This window comes from Hyperolius riggenbachi, chromosome 1 (assembly GCF_040937935.1).
Source record: "Hyperolius riggenbachi isolate aHypRig1 chromosome 1, aHypRig1.pri, whole genome shotgun sequence".
NCBI lineage: Eukaryota > Metazoa > Chordata > Amphibia > Anura > Hyperoliidae > Hyperolius > Hyperolius riggenbachi.
In genome coordinates this window covers 631,010,441-631,028,310 of record NC_090646.1, presented here as the reverse complement: position 1 = coordinate 631,028,310, position 17,870 = coordinate 631,010,441, and the positions used below count along the sequence as shown (strand labels likewise).

General features: G+C 45.7%; 1 protein-coding gene across 1 annotated transcript in view; it reads left to right on the top strand.

Moving 5' to 3' along the window:
* LMBRD2 (LMBR1 domain containing 2) overlaps positions 1–16,790 on the top strand; it is a 67,252-nt gene extending 50,462 nt beyond the window's left edge. Inside the window, exons 9-18 of the mRNA XM_068251239.1 lie at positions 1,155–1,338; positions 2,694–2,875; positions 4,887–5,020; positions 5,837–5,942; positions 6,025–6,122; positions 6,947–7,050; positions 10,146–10,192; positions 11,828–11,933; positions 12,944–13,070; positions 14,361–16,790. Of these exons, the coding sequence (XP_068107340.1) occupies positions 1,155–1,338; positions 2,694–2,875; positions 4,887–5,020; positions 5,837–5,942; positions 6,025–6,122; positions 6,947–7,050; positions 10,146–10,192; positions 11,828–11,933; positions 12,944–13,070; positions 14,361–14,427 (1,155 nt within the window). The 3' untranslated portion in view covers positions 14,428–16,790. The remainder of the gene's footprint in view (positions 1–1,154; positions 1,339–2,693; positions 2,876–4,886; positions 5,021–5,836; positions 5,943–6,024; positions 6,123–6,946; positions 7,051–10,145; positions 10,193–11,827; positions 11,934–12,943; positions 13,071–14,360) is intronic.
* Positions 16,791–17,870: the final 1,080 nt, after the last annotated feature.

Below are 17,870 nucleotides of genomic sequence, written 5' to 3'. Positions count from 1 at the left end.
CTGCGTCCCACGCCGGCGCTCTGACGTCATCGGACGTCCTCCGGGCTCTACTGCGCATGCGCAGAACTACTGCGCATGCGCAGTACAGCCCGGCGGACGTCCGATGACATCAGAGCGCCGGCGTGGGACGCAGAAGTACAAGGACTTGGAGCGCAGAAGAGCCCGACCTGGCAGCCAGCCTGGCCAGGTCGGGTCAGCCACCGGAGACCACCGGGAGCCTGCGGAGCGGCGGCGAGGGCACCTCCTGCCTGCCACGGGCTGGAGGAAGCCCCAGGTAAGTGGAAATTGATTTTTATTTTTTCCCCACCCTCCCTGAACCTTCCCTTTAAATCGGGTGCTTTGATATGCTTTGGGAACACATGTTCCCATTCACCAATCTGTGAACTACCGGCTGAGAATGGGGTTGAGCGTCCACCGCCTGTAGGAGGCAGAAGACGAGTTTTTACGCCCCTGGGACTTTAGATGAAGTCCAGCGGGGCATAGATCTACTGCCTCAGGAACAAGAAGTAGTTAAACATGTATGAAAGTACAAACCTGGCTGCAGAATGGCAGTAACTGTTTGTTCAGCAGCACTAACCTCTACTGTAAATGACAGCGACACAAGAAAAATATAGTGCACTTTACTCTGAAACAAATGTACATTTTATACATATGCATTTTATATTTTACAATTTTTCATGATAGTGACACACATACTACATGTATGTATGTATGTATGTATGTATGTATGTATGTACATTTTGCCCAAGACAATCTTCCATGTTTGTTTTTACAGAGTGTGTTTTCTGCAGACTGTGTAGATTTGAGCTGTCCAGGTCTCTGCTGAGCACTCACACTAGAGTGTCATGCAAAACAAGAATAAACCACTGTTTTGAATGGCAGAACAGTACCATGTGTATGTAGCTTTGGTTTTAGGCATTGTACGCATGTGCAACCAGTTGTAGCCTTTTTGTAGCACATTCCATGGATTGCTTAGCAGACATTAGGATTATGTATTGAAAACCTCATTTTGATAACATTGTGCACGGGAGTTAATTTTGGTAATTCTTTTTGCAGCTCCACCTGTTGGTGAAATATGGTATTGCATTGCATCCATTTAGCTGCACCTATATTAATGGTGCCCCTCGCTACAACTGTTGTGTTTCTGTCCACAGGCAATCTATGCAGTCCAGAGACATAACCGGACGCAGGTTCAGTGGCGTATGCTGCTAGAACAAGCTTTCCATTTGGAGGATGTTGCTAAAAATGAGACGAGCGCTTCCAGGCAGTTCATTCACACCTTTCCCCCGCAGGAGCCAGAGAGCTGGATCACCCGACGTTTCTACACCCCTGCTGTTGGTATGATCTGCATATAATACACCTCTTCTGTTGGTATAATCTGCAGAAACACAACATGCAATATATCCATGTGGGCTCAACTACAACGGGAGTCTGTTTGGTGTCTTTGATGTAGTCATGTAGGAAGTACTATTAACTGTACTGGAGACACCAGCTGCGTCTTCGGGCTCAACAGAAGTACTGGGATCTCATGCATGCTACACGAGCTCCTCGTCTTCGGAAATACTAGGAGATTCTAATACTTCCGTGGCCTTCCGAGGAGACCCGAAAGCCTCTTAGACATTAAAGTCAGAGGCTGAAACAGGAGGCTTGGTGGAAGAACGAGGGGACGCAGAGAGGGACAGGGAGGCTCTAAGGCACAGGTGTCAAACTCAAGGCCCACAGGCCGATTGTGGCTCTCCTTGCCATTTTATATGGCTCTTGAGAGCTTTAACCTCCTGGGCGTTACGGACGAGCTCAGCTCGTCCCTCACTAGGGCCTGAGCAGTAACGCCGCAGGGCACTGCTCAGGCCCTAGTGGGCCGATTTGCACAATTTGTTTTTTCAAACACGCAGCTAGCACTTTGCTAGCTGCGTGTTTGTTGCGATCGCTGCGGCTCGCCACCGCTACCCGCCGCGAAAGAGGCCCCCCCCCCCCGCAGACCCCTTGCGCAGCCTGGCCAATCACCGCCAGGCTGCGCTATGGGGTGGATCGGGACTCCCTCTGACGTCACGACGTCGAAGACGTCATCGCGATCGTCGCCATGTCGACGGGGGAAGCCCATACAGGAAATCCCGTTCAGAATGGGATTTCCTGTTGGGTATTTGCGCAGGCGGCGATCGGAGGGGTGGGTGGGAAAGCAAAGGGAGGGAGGAGAAGCATGTAGCTAGCGCTAGGCTAGCTACATGTAAAAAAAAAAAAAAAAAATAGCTTCAAAAAACCCTCCCGCGGCCGTGCGCCGCAATAAGTCAGAACGCTAGGGAGGTTAAAGCAGCAGGGTCAGCCATACTATCCCAGGGGGAAAAACATATATAAGTAGATAAATACTTGATCTACTTACATATGTATTGTACCGTCCACATTTTGATTTCAGTAAAAAAAAATTATAGTATAAAGAGAAAACTGTTCTTGGCATTTTCCATTTTGACTCGTTCTGATTGAAGCCAAGTTCAGGGTCCATGGCTTACAGTATTAGAGGCAGAGGCACAGCAGTACAGCCAGGCAACTGGTATTACTTCAAAATAAATGTCAGCCCCCATATCCTTCTCACTTCAGGTGTCCTAGTTATTGGAAGCAGGGACCGGTGAAAGTTTTTCATGCTGTTTGTACATTGCAGCGTAAATAAATGATAATGGTGTTTCTCTTGTCTTGCACAGAGTGGTACTGGGAGTGTCTGCTGCGTCCCTGGTGGTTCCGGATCCTGGCCGTCATTCTGGCTCTATTCTCTGCTGTGGTTGTCTGGTCGGAGTGCACCTTCTTCAGCACTCACCCTGTCCTGTCTCTCTTTGCTGTGTTCATACAGCAGGCAGAGAGAACATACAACTATATTTATATTGAGGTATGGGGGGGGGGGGGGGGGATTGTGTAAATTCACACCAGTAAAATTGTAGGAAAAATGATACTGGGTGATGACTCTAATGGTTCCAAGTAATGTATTCACAGTAGTGAAGGAACTCTTAAAGAGACTCTGTAACAAAATGTTCATCCTTATTTTTTCTATCCTATAGGTTCCTATACCTGTTCTAATGTGCTCTGTCTAATGCTGGATACACACGTTGCGTTCCCGCATCGAATGCGCTGCTCGATTCCCGACGATTCAATTATTTCTGAGCATTTCCGAGCGCATTTCGATGATTTTTAGGTCGAATGCCATGTAAAGTATGGCAAATCGACCTAACAAGCCATCGAAACGCGAATCGGACATGTCAAAACTAAACGAATCAACGGGAATCGAGAGGCGCATCGGCGGGAATCGAGTGCGGGAACGCACCGTGTGTACCCAGCATAACTGCCGCCTTTCCTATTTGCACAGTGGCTGTGTTATCTCTGTTAAATGATCTAATCTTCTCTCCTCTGTCGGCTCTGTCGGGCTGAGACAGTCAGGCTGGAATGTGCTGTGCTGCTTGTAATTGGCTAGAAGCTATACACACCCTCTCCAGGCCCCCTGCACACTCTGTATGACTCTCAGTGTATCACTTGCTATGTCTTTTGTTTGTAAACACTGCATAAAAATGGCAATTACAAGCCAGGATTGCAGCAGGGAGTGGCAGCAACAGCACAGAGGGGCCCAGGAGAACATAATAAATAGAATGGTATGCTTTTTATTGTAAGAATTTTACAGTACAGATTCTCTTTAAGGTGACCATACATCAGGCGACATGGTGGCCGATCGACCATCTTTTTCGATTATTATAATCTAATCAGATGAAAATCGGTGCCGCCCAGAGCATGCCCGATCAATGATGCGACCAATATGAATCGGACATGCTGTATCCTTTCATCGGACATGCTGCAAATGTGCGCAGTGGCAACATTGTGCGATATCGGGACGAGCGACGAAACCCCTGGCTCTGTTCCCCCTACTGTAAAATATGCTCCTCCGTTGTCCTGTGCAGTATACCTATCAGTGTGCGCCGCTCGATCCGCGCTCTCTCCTCCGTGCGCATACACGCACCCCACGTGGTTGCTGGAGTATACATGGGGGCGTGTGTGATGTCACATGTGAGGCGGCAGATGCGGTGTCGCAAGGCCGATTCCCAAGAGAGCTGATGTTGAAATCGATCGGGAATCGGCCTGCTGTGTATGGGCAGCCTACAGAACCTCTCTTCGATCGGAAGATCTTGGTCGATCTGCCCGTACATTGCCTGATGTGGAGGCACCTTTACCCTGCAGCATTGGGGTCCCAGGTTTGAATTGTGGTCAGGACATTATCTGCATTGAGTTTGCCCATTCTTCCCATGTGTCTTTGGGTTTCCTGTAGGCACTCTAGTTTCTCCCCACCCCCCAAAAGCATACTGGCAAGTTCATAGGTTTTCTCATGAATGAGACATTAGACTAGGATTATAATAGGGGTTCTGGTGTGAGCTATTCTAAAGGACATTTGGTGGCAAAAATTTGGTGCACTGCAGAAGAAGTCTGCGCTGTATAAATACATAATAAATCCAATTCATCATGGTTAGAGACAGGGCTATGGATTCAGTACAAAAATCATTTGACTCCAACTCCTCAATTTTTGGTATCCAAAAATTGCTCTGACTCCTTGTTTCCGACTCCACAACCCTTGCAGGGCTATGTAGTGGGTACAAAAATCATCGGACGACTTATGAAACCCCTGACTCCAGGTACCCCAAAATTGCTCCAACTATGACTCCCAACTTTACAGCCCTGATTATAGACAGAGCAGGAAGAATATCAAAAGGCTTCTAGATTGCTTTTGAAGGTCACAAATATTTAACAGTTGCCAATTACAAATGGTAACCTTATATAAATGATGTTCTTAGTGCCGATTCGATGAAACTGAATGTTCTGTGTTGTCTCATACATGGTTGGTTTGTTTGTCTTGCTCCTAGGTGGCCTGTTTCTTCTCCTTGTTCTTCCTGAGCATCTGTGTGTATTCTACAGTCTTCAGGATCCGAGTGTTCAATTATTACTACTTTGCAGCACATCATCAGACGGATGCCTACAGCCTGCTGTTCAGTGGCATGTGAGTGGACCAGGCTGCCTTCTCCGAGTCAGCCAGGGTGCTTTCTAGCAGGAACTGAACTGTTGTGTAAAGAGGCCCTGTAGTGGCATAGAGTAGAATGCAGCAAATTATTCAGCATGCCCACTTTTACAGTCATTTTCATGCCTTCAGACATAAGCAATTTTATTTGTTACATTATTTTCACTGCAGTTCCTCTTTATATTGGAACTCTGTTACAGAACACCTCTGTTGTGTAGCCAGGCAGAGATATAATACATGCTATTGTACGGACTTCTTTGTATTGGCAGCTTCTGTACACAAGTGATGTTTTGTGCTGTGTAACCGCTTGCTACTTGACAATGCTAAGGTAGGGACATTCATTCCACAATAATCTTGTGCATCTTAAAGGAAAGATGCAAGCTATTTGGAGAAAAAAAAATCTACTTACCCAGGGCTTCCTCCTGCCCCTTGGTAAGTAGCCGTCCTGTGCCCGCGCCACATCCATCCCCTCCGGTGAAGATGCGGACCTCGCCAGGTCGTTATCTACTGCGCCTGTGAAAGAGCCACTCGCGGTCGCGCTGACGTCCTCTGACGTGTACTGCCCAGGGGCAGTTGTAATTAGCTTGGACATTCCCATTAAAGAGGAACCACAGTGACTGACGCACGCACACACTTACTTTTCTGATAAACATTTGAAACAAAGTAAATCTAATAACAGATTAATAACAACATGTAGGATTATTTTTTTTTAACTCTTTTTAATCTGTTGATTTATGTAGGTAAACCTTGTACTTTGCTGTAGTTTGTTACAGTTTTTGTAACATTTCTTGCCTGCAGGCTCTTCTGCCGTCTGACTCCTCCCATGTGCCTGAATTTCCTGGGTCTGACCCACATGGACGGGTCCATTTCCCACCAGAACACGGTGCAGACGGCCTACACCTCGGTGAGTCCATCCTCTGATCATGGGGGCAGCCACATGACCTCACCGTGCTTTGCTGACCGCTTTGTGTCTCTCCTGGTCACAGATCATGGGATCGCTGAAGGTCCTGCCACTGATCGCTGATGGGTTTTACATCTATTATCCCATGCTGGTTGTCATCCTGTGTATCGCCACTTACTTCAGGTAAGGGGATCGCTGTCTGCCTGCATGGATTTATCATGTGACCTCTATACATGGAAGGTTATCTGGAAGTTTGAAATATAAAATAAGTGGGACTCCTGGGGACATTTACCCGAGAATGAAGCAACTGATGGACTCATTTTAACCTTCCTGGTATGATTATTTATGGATTTTAGGGTCTAAAAGCGGTGCAAATTTTTTCACATGGTTTTAGACCCTAAATCAGTGAAAACAAAAATCATACTGCAGTGAGATCTGCAGCAGCCCTGCACTTACTCGCCTCCCCTGAATCCAGCACTGCAGTTCTCCCTCTGTCCTCCGAGTGGCGCCGTACCCCTACAGTGAGGTCATCGGCTGTCATTATGACTATAAGCGGCGATCTCATCAGAGGGAACCTAGAGCCCCCGAAGGACTGGAAGGAGAATGGCTGCCAGCGAGAAACGAGGTTGCGTACGGCCAGGGCCACGCAGGCGCAGTAGCCATCAACTGACCCAGTCGCCGAAGTAGAAACTGAGCGGCTGCAGGGGAACGGAGGATCGTTTAGGTTCGGCGTGAGCACAGGGCAGCTGCTGCATGGGGCTGGTCTAAGCCCCAGGTAAGTGAAACTTTTTTTTTTTTAGGTTTGCTTTGGGTTCCCCCACATGTCTTGAACTATTTGTTTTGCCATATGCTGTTTTTAATTAAACTTTTATTATTATTATTATTCTATGCTCCGTTTGAATTGTTGTTTGCTCCAGATCTTGTGTATTCTGTTTAGCATGTTCTGTCTCTGTTTTAGCGAAGATCTTCACCTGTATTTATTCCTCTCTTCTGTTTTTGCCCCTTAGTTTGGGTACTCGCTGTTTGAATTTACTGGGGTTCCAGCAGTTTATGGGGGACAACGATATGACCTCTGACCTAACTGACGAGGGGAAGGAGTTGATCAGAAGAGGTAGGTTCCCATTTTAAAGAGAATCTGTATTGTTAAAATCGCACAAAAGTAAACATACCAGTGCGTTAGGGGACATCTCCTATTACACTCTGTCACAATTTCGCCGCTCCTCGCCGCATTAAAAGTGGTTAAAAAACGTTTTAAAAAGTTTTATAAACAAACAAAATGGCCACCAAAACAGGAAGTAGGTTGATGTACAGCATGTCCACACATAGAAAATACATCCATACATAATCAGGCTGTATACAGCCTTCCTTTTTAATCTCAAGAGATCATTGTGTGTTTCTTTCCTATTCTGCTCTCATGCACTGAAGTTTCAGGCTGCTCTTTTCTTCTTGCAGACAGCTTTGCCCTTGTCTGTAATCCTCAGTATGTGAAAGCCCAGCCAGCTCAGAGGACGATTTATCCAGCTTATAAAAGATAAGAGAAGAGAGAAGCTGCCATAATCTAAATAACACACAGGCAGTGTGCAGAGAGGGGCATGGAGGGGGGAGATTCATCACAGAACCACAACACTAAAGAACTTGGCAGCCTTCCAGACACAGGCCGACAAGTCTGACAGGGGAAAGATACATTGATTTATTACAGAGACTGTGATAGTACAAAGTGCTGCAGTAAGCCAGAACACATTAGAATAGCTTTTGGAACTTGTAGGATGATAAAAAACAGGATGCAATTTTTGTTACGGAGTCTCTTTAACATGGAGTATGTGCGCAAGGACATCTGTGTGTTGTCTGCTGGAAAACGACACGATTCCCAACCTCCTAGACTTGCCAAAATGACTGTCATGGCGATTTGTTGGCTTCAGTAGTGTCGGAGTCCCCTCTGTAAGCAGGATGCAGTCGCCTAATATTTGTGGTGTGTCAGTGGCTGTGGATCAGCTCCACCAGCAGGCAAATAGGCATACATATCAAATCACCGCCGGGAGACTTGGGCACAGGATGCAGCCAATATACAGCTTACCCTGCTGCTGCACAAGTCCCGGCGGCGTTGATTACTATTCCCCCTCCGGAATGATGTAATTCGGCTTCCAGCTATTGCTGGCGGCCGATTTACAGTGCTTTAAAAAGTAACTTCAGCTCTGTCTTCTGACGGCACCGAAGTTACTCGCTGTGCGCCACTATAGCCGTAATTCCTATTACAGCCTATGGTGGCACCGGCTGCGCCCAAATCTCCTGTGCTGTTAATACAGCAGTCAGGCAAATGGCAATGGTAGCTTTTATAATCTCTCCCTATGCTTTAATGCATATCTGGAGGAGGATGCATATCTGGATATGGAGGCTACTATATTTATTTCCTTTTAAACACTGTAAATTGCCTGGCTGATCCACTGCCTCTAAAGGTGCCCATCTGCCGATTTTGGCTTCCGATCCACCAATAGACAGTATGATTGGAGAGAGATCTGTTGCATGCTGATTCCAGACCCATTTCAGCATGAAATCTTCTGCCTCATGTCGCCTTTCCCCGCCCCCTTCCCCCAGCGTACTTGCATCTTGGACCAGCCTAGATGGAGAATCTCATTTGATTTTTAATGCAAACTGATAACTTTTGTGGTGGACTCGATCAGACTAGCATAAGAAGAAGGTGGAAATGACCGTTGTCATTGTATGATTAGACTTCAAACTGTTTCTAATCAATCGTCTATTTATTGTATTTATAAAACGCCAACATATTACGCAGTGCTGGACATTAGTTAAGGTTACAGGCGTGCATGAAAAAAAGGCCCCGGTTGGATAACAAAATGGCGCCGGTGGATAACAAAATCTCAATAACGATAAAGATCGTTAATGAAATTTGTGAATACTGCTTAAAACAAACGGGAGTTGAGAACGAAAATATATTAACGTTAAAAATCGTTACGTAATTCAACAATACAGCTTAACCCAACCATACTCTCACACAGACCTAGTGGTGCTTAAAACGAACCAACCCCCGGTGGCGCCTAGCCCTAACCACCCCCCGGTGGTGCCTAACCCTAACCCCACCACCCCTTTGGGTAGTGCCTAACCCTAACCACCCAACCCCCCCCCCCCCCCCTCCCTGCAGAAACATCCTTTTACACATAGAAATGATAATATCTTTGAGAACGTAAAATCTGTACGCACATACATACAAAATATTACAAAAACTATAACGTTGCAAGCTTCTAAACCGATAACCTACTTCAAAAACTGTAATGTTCTAATGTTATTAACAATATTTATCGGGCACCCTTTTTTCTGTTTTTTTTTTTGCCTTATTAAAGGGGCACTACAGCGAAAAACTGTAAAATTTAAAATATATGCAAACATATACAAATAAGTACTTTTTTTTTCCAGAGTAAAATGAGCCATAAATTACTTTTCTCCTATGTTGCTGTCACTTACAGTAGGTAGTAGAAATCTGACAGAAGTGACAGGTTTTGGACTAGTCCATCTCTTTATAGGGGATTCTCAAGGATGTATTTATTTTGAAAAGCACTTAGTGAATGGCAGTTGCTCTGTCCAACTGCCAAAAAACTGTGTAGTGAGCAGGGAAGCTGGCCAGCATCATTGTTTAAATGCTTTTTAGGGAATATCTTTATAAAGAATAAAAGCCTTGCTGAGAATCCCCTATGAAGGGATGGACTAGTCCAAAACCTGTCACTTCTGTCAGATTTCTACTACTTACTGTAAGTGACAGCAACATAGGAGAAAAGTAATTTATGGCTCATTTTACTTTAGAAAAAAATGTCCTTATTTGTTTATGTTTACACATATTTTAAATTTTACAGCTTTTCGCTGTAGTGCCCCTTTAATGATAATAGCCTCTGTGGTGCTGCTCTTTTGTCCACTAGCCGCCAGTGCCTTTTTTTTCCTGCTACCGGTTACAGACAATATTTAGAGTAACCTACAGCAATAAGACAATACTGGAATACATGGAAACCAGATCACGCAGCACAGTATAAGTACAAGCTAATGCTTAGTCAGTCACTGGATGGGAACGTGGAGAGGTTACTCAGATCCATAGGATGGGTGTACAGTAATGGAGGTACATGAACAGGATGATATACAAAGCCACACACTTGTCAGTCATTCACTTTCCATACACTAATGGTTTGTGCATTTTTACCCTAGAGAAGAGGAAACGTCAAAGGCACGAAGATGGGGAAACGCGCAGGAGGGTGAGTTGGTGTGAATTGATTTTACTTTCCTTTTTTTTTTCTGTGCCCTGAAGCTTCCTATCTACTCCAGTCGAGTGACTCAACAGGAAGTGGAGTTAGGATCAGGATTTCAGCTCCACCTCTAGTAATGGCAGCTTCCGTAACTCTGCTGACGTGCGTAGGGATCCCACTTTTCACTTTGCTTATTTCGCCTGACAAGACTTCTAACTGCCATCATTTCTCTGCAGTCAACAGCCGATCCATCGGTTACTGGGGAAAGTAATGGCTGTTAGAAGTCTTGTCAGATGAAAGATCTGTAAGGCTCCCTGCACACTGCAAATCCGTTTGGCGATTCCGATTTGGTTTCCGATTCTGATTCCGATTTGCAATTCCGATTTTCCCTGAATGCAATCAACAACAAAAAAACGGAGGAAAAAACGCAGCATGCAGTAACGATGAAAAATTGAAATCGGATGTAAAAACCGATTCAAAATCAGAATCGTATGCAGTGTGCAGGGAGCCCAAGATGGGATTCTTGTCCACCACCAATAGTTTGCTGACACATGAAGGTCTGTCCAATAATGAAAAGTGGCTTTACGGAGTGCTTTATACATAAATAAATACGGTACATATGTATTATAAAATCTACCAAATTTGACTGCCTACTGGTTAAAAGATATTTATTCCCATTTAGAAATATACATATGTTTGGTAAGCTGAGAATCTTGGCTTTCATTTTGGCTATGCCCCGCTTCAGTGTGATGTGCCGTTCCTGAGTTACGGGGTGTTGATTGAGGGGATGTCCACTGTGTCTGGCTGCCAGCAGCACTGACCTGGCGACCAGAGTTTCCAGCCTGGACCTCTAGCAGGTCAAGCAGCTTCCACCAGCGACGGTGCAGGAACCACAAGGTGGCGCGGGGACATGGAAGGATCTATGGTACACAGCCTTCCCTCTACATAGAGGTGCATAATAACGCCTTTTTTCCACTTCAGTTGTCCTTTAACCTCCTTAGTGGTAACCCTGAGTCAGGTACAGGGCAGAAACCTGCAGCTCAGAGCAGTAATCCTGAGCCTGGCCAGGAGGCTTGGGCATAGTGTAGCGCACATCGGGCGTTTTTAACTCACCTCCCCTAGGATCTAGACGCCAGCAGCCTATTTACTTCTTGTCCTCGGAGGCTCTGCATCCCTCTGGTGAGATCACCATTTGTCGTCATAAAGAGAGCCAGCAATCTCATTACAGGGTCACAGCGCCACCCGGACGACGGAGGGAGAATTGCATCCCTGGATCCCAGGGAGGTGAGTAAATGTTGGGCTGCCGTTGACTTCTCTGCGGTATGACTTTTTCTTCGTTTTAGGGTCTGAAAGCATAGAAAAAAATTGCACTACTTTAGACCCTAAAATCCAGAAATAATCATATCGCCATTGAGGTTAACTCGCTTTCCAAAACAAAAATATTTTTTACCCTAGAATTTGGCTTTATGCATCACTGGACCATTGATGCAATACTGTTCCTGCTGAAAGTAATTGCCTATAAACCCGTCTGGAAAGTGATTGGAGGCTGTCAGCAGCACACCAGCTTTGTCATTGGTATCGCACCCCTGATTGCATGCCATGTATGCAGACTTTGTCATGTGCCTGATCGGTCTTGTCTTGCAGGAGTGGAAGGAGCGCTATGCCACTAACAGGGAGGATTCCAGCCGTAACAGAAACCTGAACTCTGAACCGAAAGAGGCAACTTACACGGAGATGACCACCAGCCGATGTGAGTACAGCTGGGAAGTGTGTAAGAATGTATGTAGGTAGGTGCTTGTGTGCGCTCTTCATATTGCAGCACTCCTGTAGAGGCATTTTTCTCCATTCCAGTGGTCTACAGCTGAACCATGATGAACTACAATTAAATGTTAACATTGGTATAGGGTTTTTTCCTGTTGCACTCACAGGGCTTGAGAACAGTAGCCGCTAAGGCTGCACTCAGTAGGCAGGTAGGTGGTTATAGAGTCTTGCCCAAAGACTTCTTACTGTATAGGTACTGGGTCCATCTAGGATTTGAATCCTGGTCTCCTGTGTCAAAGGTGGTTTCTTCAACTACCAAGTCCTCTCCAGTAAGAAGATCACAGCAATAAAACAGAGGAAAGGGAAAAAGCGTGCCGCCCTAGGGATCTATGTTAATGGCTGCGATTGGTGGCAATCAGCAGTAAGTTGGGCATCGGAGGTAAAATAGAGGGCGGCCCCACAGGTGCAAAAAGCAGGTGCAAATCCCAAAAATATTGATGGTTAGAGTTGGATTACGGGGAGTGGGTTCTGAGCCCTTATATTAGGCATTGTGACGTTGGAAGAGTTAGTGGTAGGCATCTAGAAGAAGGGCTTATGCTAGGTTAGCCTGATTCTGCATGCTTGTTCTGGATCCCTGATCAGAAAGCATTAAAGACGGGAATAGCACAGCAGCCAGAAGAGCTAAATAGGAAACCAGTAATGGTATTGCAGTGTTCTCTCCAGAATTTTTTTTTCCTGCGGGGTGGCATGAAAAAGTAGTCGGGTGGTGAGAGATGAAGGTATGCAGGGCCAGTGCTTCTGTGTGCAGCTCTGCTTACAGCAGTACGGGTGGTGAGCCGATGACAGCCGGGTGCTCACAAAAACTAGCCGGGTGGAGCACCTGGCTAAAAGAGCCTGGGGAGAACACTGTACTGTGCATATTGTTTCCTATGAAGACTGTGGGATTTCTCTTTCTGCCTTTTTTCAGAAGTTTATCCATGACCTTTTTAATTTTTTTAGCCTCCAAATACACGAGAGCGAGTAACCGGACAGAGCGGGATCGAATAGAGCTCCTACAAGATTCAGAACCGCTGGATTTTAATGCTGACACGTTTACGGACGACCCGCTGGACTCCGAGTCTGGGAGGTAAAGTGCTGAGGGGTTTGTGGGGAAATAGCTGAGGGTTTAGGACTGTTTAGTTTTTGCTATTAATGGCTAAAATGTGTTATTGAGTGTGGGGATTTTTACATTCAGCAACTGTTCTTAGAGTTGTATACAAAGGGTTGCTGCTTCCAAGTCCTCTTTCACATTAAAGTGTACCTGTCGTGATAACAATTTGTGCCAAATCCTTCCATTGCCCCCCTCCACCTCACCACTCCAGCAAAGAGACCTCCAAAGCCAGTTGACAAGCCCTTGTCTCGGAGTTCGGGCATGCGATGTAGTTCACAGCCGAACGGGCTTGGCTCTTCCTGCCAAGCCAGAGTGGCAGCTCCTTGATACTGTGTATGTGTGTGTCCTGTGCCTGCCCACAGCAGCCATGCTCATTCTCGCATGGGAGCGTGGCAGCGAGTTTTGGGGGTCCCCAGCATTGGAGCTGGGAGGCTCGAGAAGCTTGTGGGGAAGTGGATGAATGTTGCTATCAAAGATCAAAAGTTGGGGCACTTGGTGGGCAGTCCAGTAGGTGGGCCATGGGCAGACCACTGTCCCAGCAGCTGCTGGATTTGTGTATGAAAAAGCAAGAGTATGAGGCAAGCCAGAAAGTGCCGTGGACAGATGTCCCTCTGCCTCCCGGGACGCTTTCTGAGGATACTTGTGCACAAACTCTGCTGTGTTATTACAGAGGTGCCTGGCCCTTCTACTGACCACATATGCTATTGCCTGATGAAGTGGGATCAAACCTGCGAAACGCGTTGCATATTTGGAGTTCATAAATAAAATATATTGACTGTCTTTACTACAGTAGTTGTGTGTCTACTTGGAGGAGGTAAGTCCACCACTGCCTCCTCTATTTACCAAGAATTTGGTTTTTAAGCTCATTTAGCTTCCTTTTATCCTTTTGGCGCCTCTGTTCTCCTGCATAATATTGAGTCCACCCTGGGTGGAGGGTTGAACCCCCTTTTTTCTCATCTACAGAGAGCGACTTCTTATTCCTGAGTGGGGTCAGGAAAATCTCCCCACCTGCCTTTACAGTGGTTGCCTAATGGTAACCCTGGTTTGTGAGTATTAATATTTACTCTATCTAGTAACCATTTACCAGTATATTACACTATTGGGGCTCTTGGTGTTCCTTGTTTTTTGTAGATCATAGGTAGCCGTTTGGTGCAGATCTTCATGAGTGTCCGAGAGTGTGCGCTGCCTCTAGTGCCAAATAGTTGGACAACAGGGCGTAAAGTGTTTGTCTAATTCTCTTCTGTATGATTTGTTTTTGTTTATTAGGTATCAGCCAGCAGGACGGTATTTATCCATGTCTAAATCCAACAGCAGAATATTTGACGATGTATAATCAGTCACCGGAAGAGGAGGAGCGGCAAATGAATGCCTCTAGCACTACTGACCTCACCCGGGTCACGCTGTCTTCACCCAAACACACATCATGGTATTATATGCAGGAGAGGCCAGGGCTGATATCTGTCCACTTGTCAGGAGCCCGAGCTTTGTTTACGAGCTTCTCTCTCATACACTGGCAGATACGAAGCAGTGCAGGAAATTCTATATGTATGTATATTTATTTACAGCCGAGGACTGTGACGTGATGTATATAATGCTGTAGCATGCACACTCTTGACTTTCACCGTGTACAGTCTCAGAGCCGATGAAACGCCTCGTTACCGTACAAAGTACTAATAAGAGGTTCCTTCTTCTTTCAGAGGAAGATGCACAAAAAAAGGAAACTGCTGCTTTTTAGTTCTTGTCTTTCTTACACCTCTTGTACTTAAAAAAAGAGGCACTCCACTAAAAAATGATTTATATCTAAGCTGGTAAAACAACTCAACAGCAATTCAATGTTAGAAAAATGGCAAATACTCTTTTTAATGATTAAAAGTTGTTAAACTGAATTCCAACTTAAAGTGTACCTGAGATGGGATAATTAGGTGTATTTATACTTACATGTGTGCTTGGGCTTCCTCGCCCTTCTCTCCAGCCACTCCCTTCCCTGGATAACCCTCCCAGTAATCTGGCCAGTTGTGTGCTTCTGCGCTTGCCTGGCCGAGCGCTCCCCCGGCCGTGCTCCCGTACCTGGCTGAAGGAAGCCTCAGGTAAGTTTAAATGCACCCAATTATCCCGTCTCTGATTCCCTTTAAAGTGGGATTAAACTCCCTAATCCTAAAATGTAAGTACTGGTATCTACTCTGAGGTCCATAAAAGAACATTTGAAAGCATTACCTGTGTGTAAATTTTTTTACTTTCAATGCAGAGAGCAGTACAAACTTGTACAAACTGATTGGCAAATGTGATCATTACCAGTCAAAGGGGAAACTGTGTCTGGTCTCTTCACTCTGCTCCTCATCCTCCTCTGTTGAATACACACGTCCCCGTAGCACCGCCTGACATGTCACCTCAGCAGAGGGGGTGGTGGAGCAGACTGAAGAGACTAGGCAAAGGCCTCTAGCCGGCAATGATTACATTTGCCGATTAGCAGAGCAGCACCAACTTGTTTTTGTCTCTGCATTGAAAAATAAACATTTTTACACACAGGGAATGCTTTCATATGTTCTTTTATGTTCCTAAGAGTAGGTATGATAAGGTGACCGCAAGGACTTTAACCACTTTATGCCATTTTGCAGAAAGTGATTGCGGGACGTGGTCCTTTTCAGCACAACATCAGTCATGTGGTCACCACTTGCTGTTCTCCTGTACGGCAAGTATCACAAAGTATTCCATCTCTTCTGTAACCCAAAATTTGTCATTACGTGACCATGGCAAACCTCAAGAAAACTCTTGGTGGGATTGTCCTCAGTACTTTCCAGTTTTCCTAGATCCCTACCCCATTGAGAGCCGCCTTTTATCTCTGGGTCTTGGTCACAATTTAAGGGAGGGCGTTGGGCTATCTGCAGCATCCCCTGATTCCTGGGTTCTGGCTGCCCGCCATGTTGAGAAGGGGAGGCACTCTGATAAAGGAGAATTTCTTTGTTGTTAATCATAAATTATTCTTCTAATATGTATTGCAACAAAGCAGCACTTTGCGACAGCCGATGCACAGGAAGGAAGGGGTGGGACTTTGTACATAGAGGGCGGGTCTTTGTGGGTGGGGTTTCACATCAGTAAAGTTTGGTACATTTAGGGATAGGTTGCCTCACAGGAATCTAGTGTTGAATTGTGCACAGTTTAATGACTCAGCACTTTCATAAACTAAGCTGCTTATTTGTCATTATAAAGTTGGTGGCCATAAATTAGGCGATGGCCACCAGATTGTCCATCAGATAGAAACTGATCACAGAAGGGATCTATTAACTGCATACACACTGCACACAAATATTCAGTAGATTTCAGCATGAAATGTATTGTAAATCTACAATACTGCCTCCACCTGCCAGACCTCTGACCGGTCTCCCCCGAGCTGTGCAGTGCTGCAGGCTCATCTGTTCCCTGGTGTGCTCCCCCCTGTGCTCTACATCTTTCTTCATTACCGCCGGCATTTCCAGTACCCCATGACCCTGCCACATGTACTGACGTCACTACATGCAGTGGGGTCACGTGGTACAGCCGCCCGACATGATGACGAGAAGACCGGACACTGGAGGAGGTGCACCAGCTGACTGGTGGGCCTGAAACACTGCACAGCTCGGCAGCTACACATTACACATGGGAAGTAAAGGTCGGGCACCAGTGATAGATGCTTCTAGGTTTACTAAAATCCAGTAAGGTGTACACACAGAAACAACAAAGGAGTAAACAGACGGCCTGACAACCTTTTCGCAGGTCCCCCTGCTTTGTCAGAGACCACCTTTGTCCTCTGACGAAGCAGGGGTGACCCGTGAAACGGCTGTCAGGTCATCTGGTCTCTCCTTTACTGTTCCTGTATGTACCTTACTGTATAAAAGTAAACCTAGAAGCATTCATCACTGGTGCCCGACCTTTACTTCTTATGATTGAATATTGGACTACCTTCTTGCGGAGAGCACTCTGTAGCTCTGTATCCAGTGTGCAATCTTGGACCGGTTTGCTTTTGTGTGCCAGTCACTCCTTTCACTTCTCACATCTTCCTAGGATACGTTACACATGGGGGTGGGGAGCGGCCAGGGGTCCGCCTGCGGGAGATAGAACTCTGCTACTAACACACACCCAGCTTAGCCCTTTTGAGCAAGATCCTTCCTGCATGCCGGGTCGATCATTGCGGCACTGATTTCCTGCCAGATTCAAATCTCTGGGATATCAATGCCGTAAATCGAGCAATGTGTGGGCCCCTTTAGCAATCAACAGGGCTTGATGGGAATTGCGGTCTCCTTCTTGTCGATTACACAGCATTGTTCAATTCCCTAGTTAACAAATATGTCCCATACTTGTACATGCCTGGATATGACATGAAAAGTTATTTTATTTTATATATTTTGGATTATTTTAATATTGCTGCTGGTTAAAAGAAATGAGTTTTGTTTTATTCATGTTGTAAATTGCACTGTTCAGTTTGATGTATTATATAATTTATAGTTACTTTGTGTTATTGTGTATCTCCCAGAGAAGATGGAAAGTCTTGATAAATTTGGGCATCGGTAGCTCAGGCTTTGTATTCTAATGATTTACAGGAGAAAGGGTGAGTTATTGCTGCTGACGCCCTCCAATCCTGGCAGCTCTGACACACAGCTTTACATTAAAGCACCACTACAGTAAGTAAGCTGGTAAAATCCATTTTGGACTGGTCCATCTTCTCATGAAGGATTCTCAAAGTTTTTTTTTCTTTTCATAAGCATTTTTAGTATGGCAGTTGCTAAGTCTAGCTGACAAAAT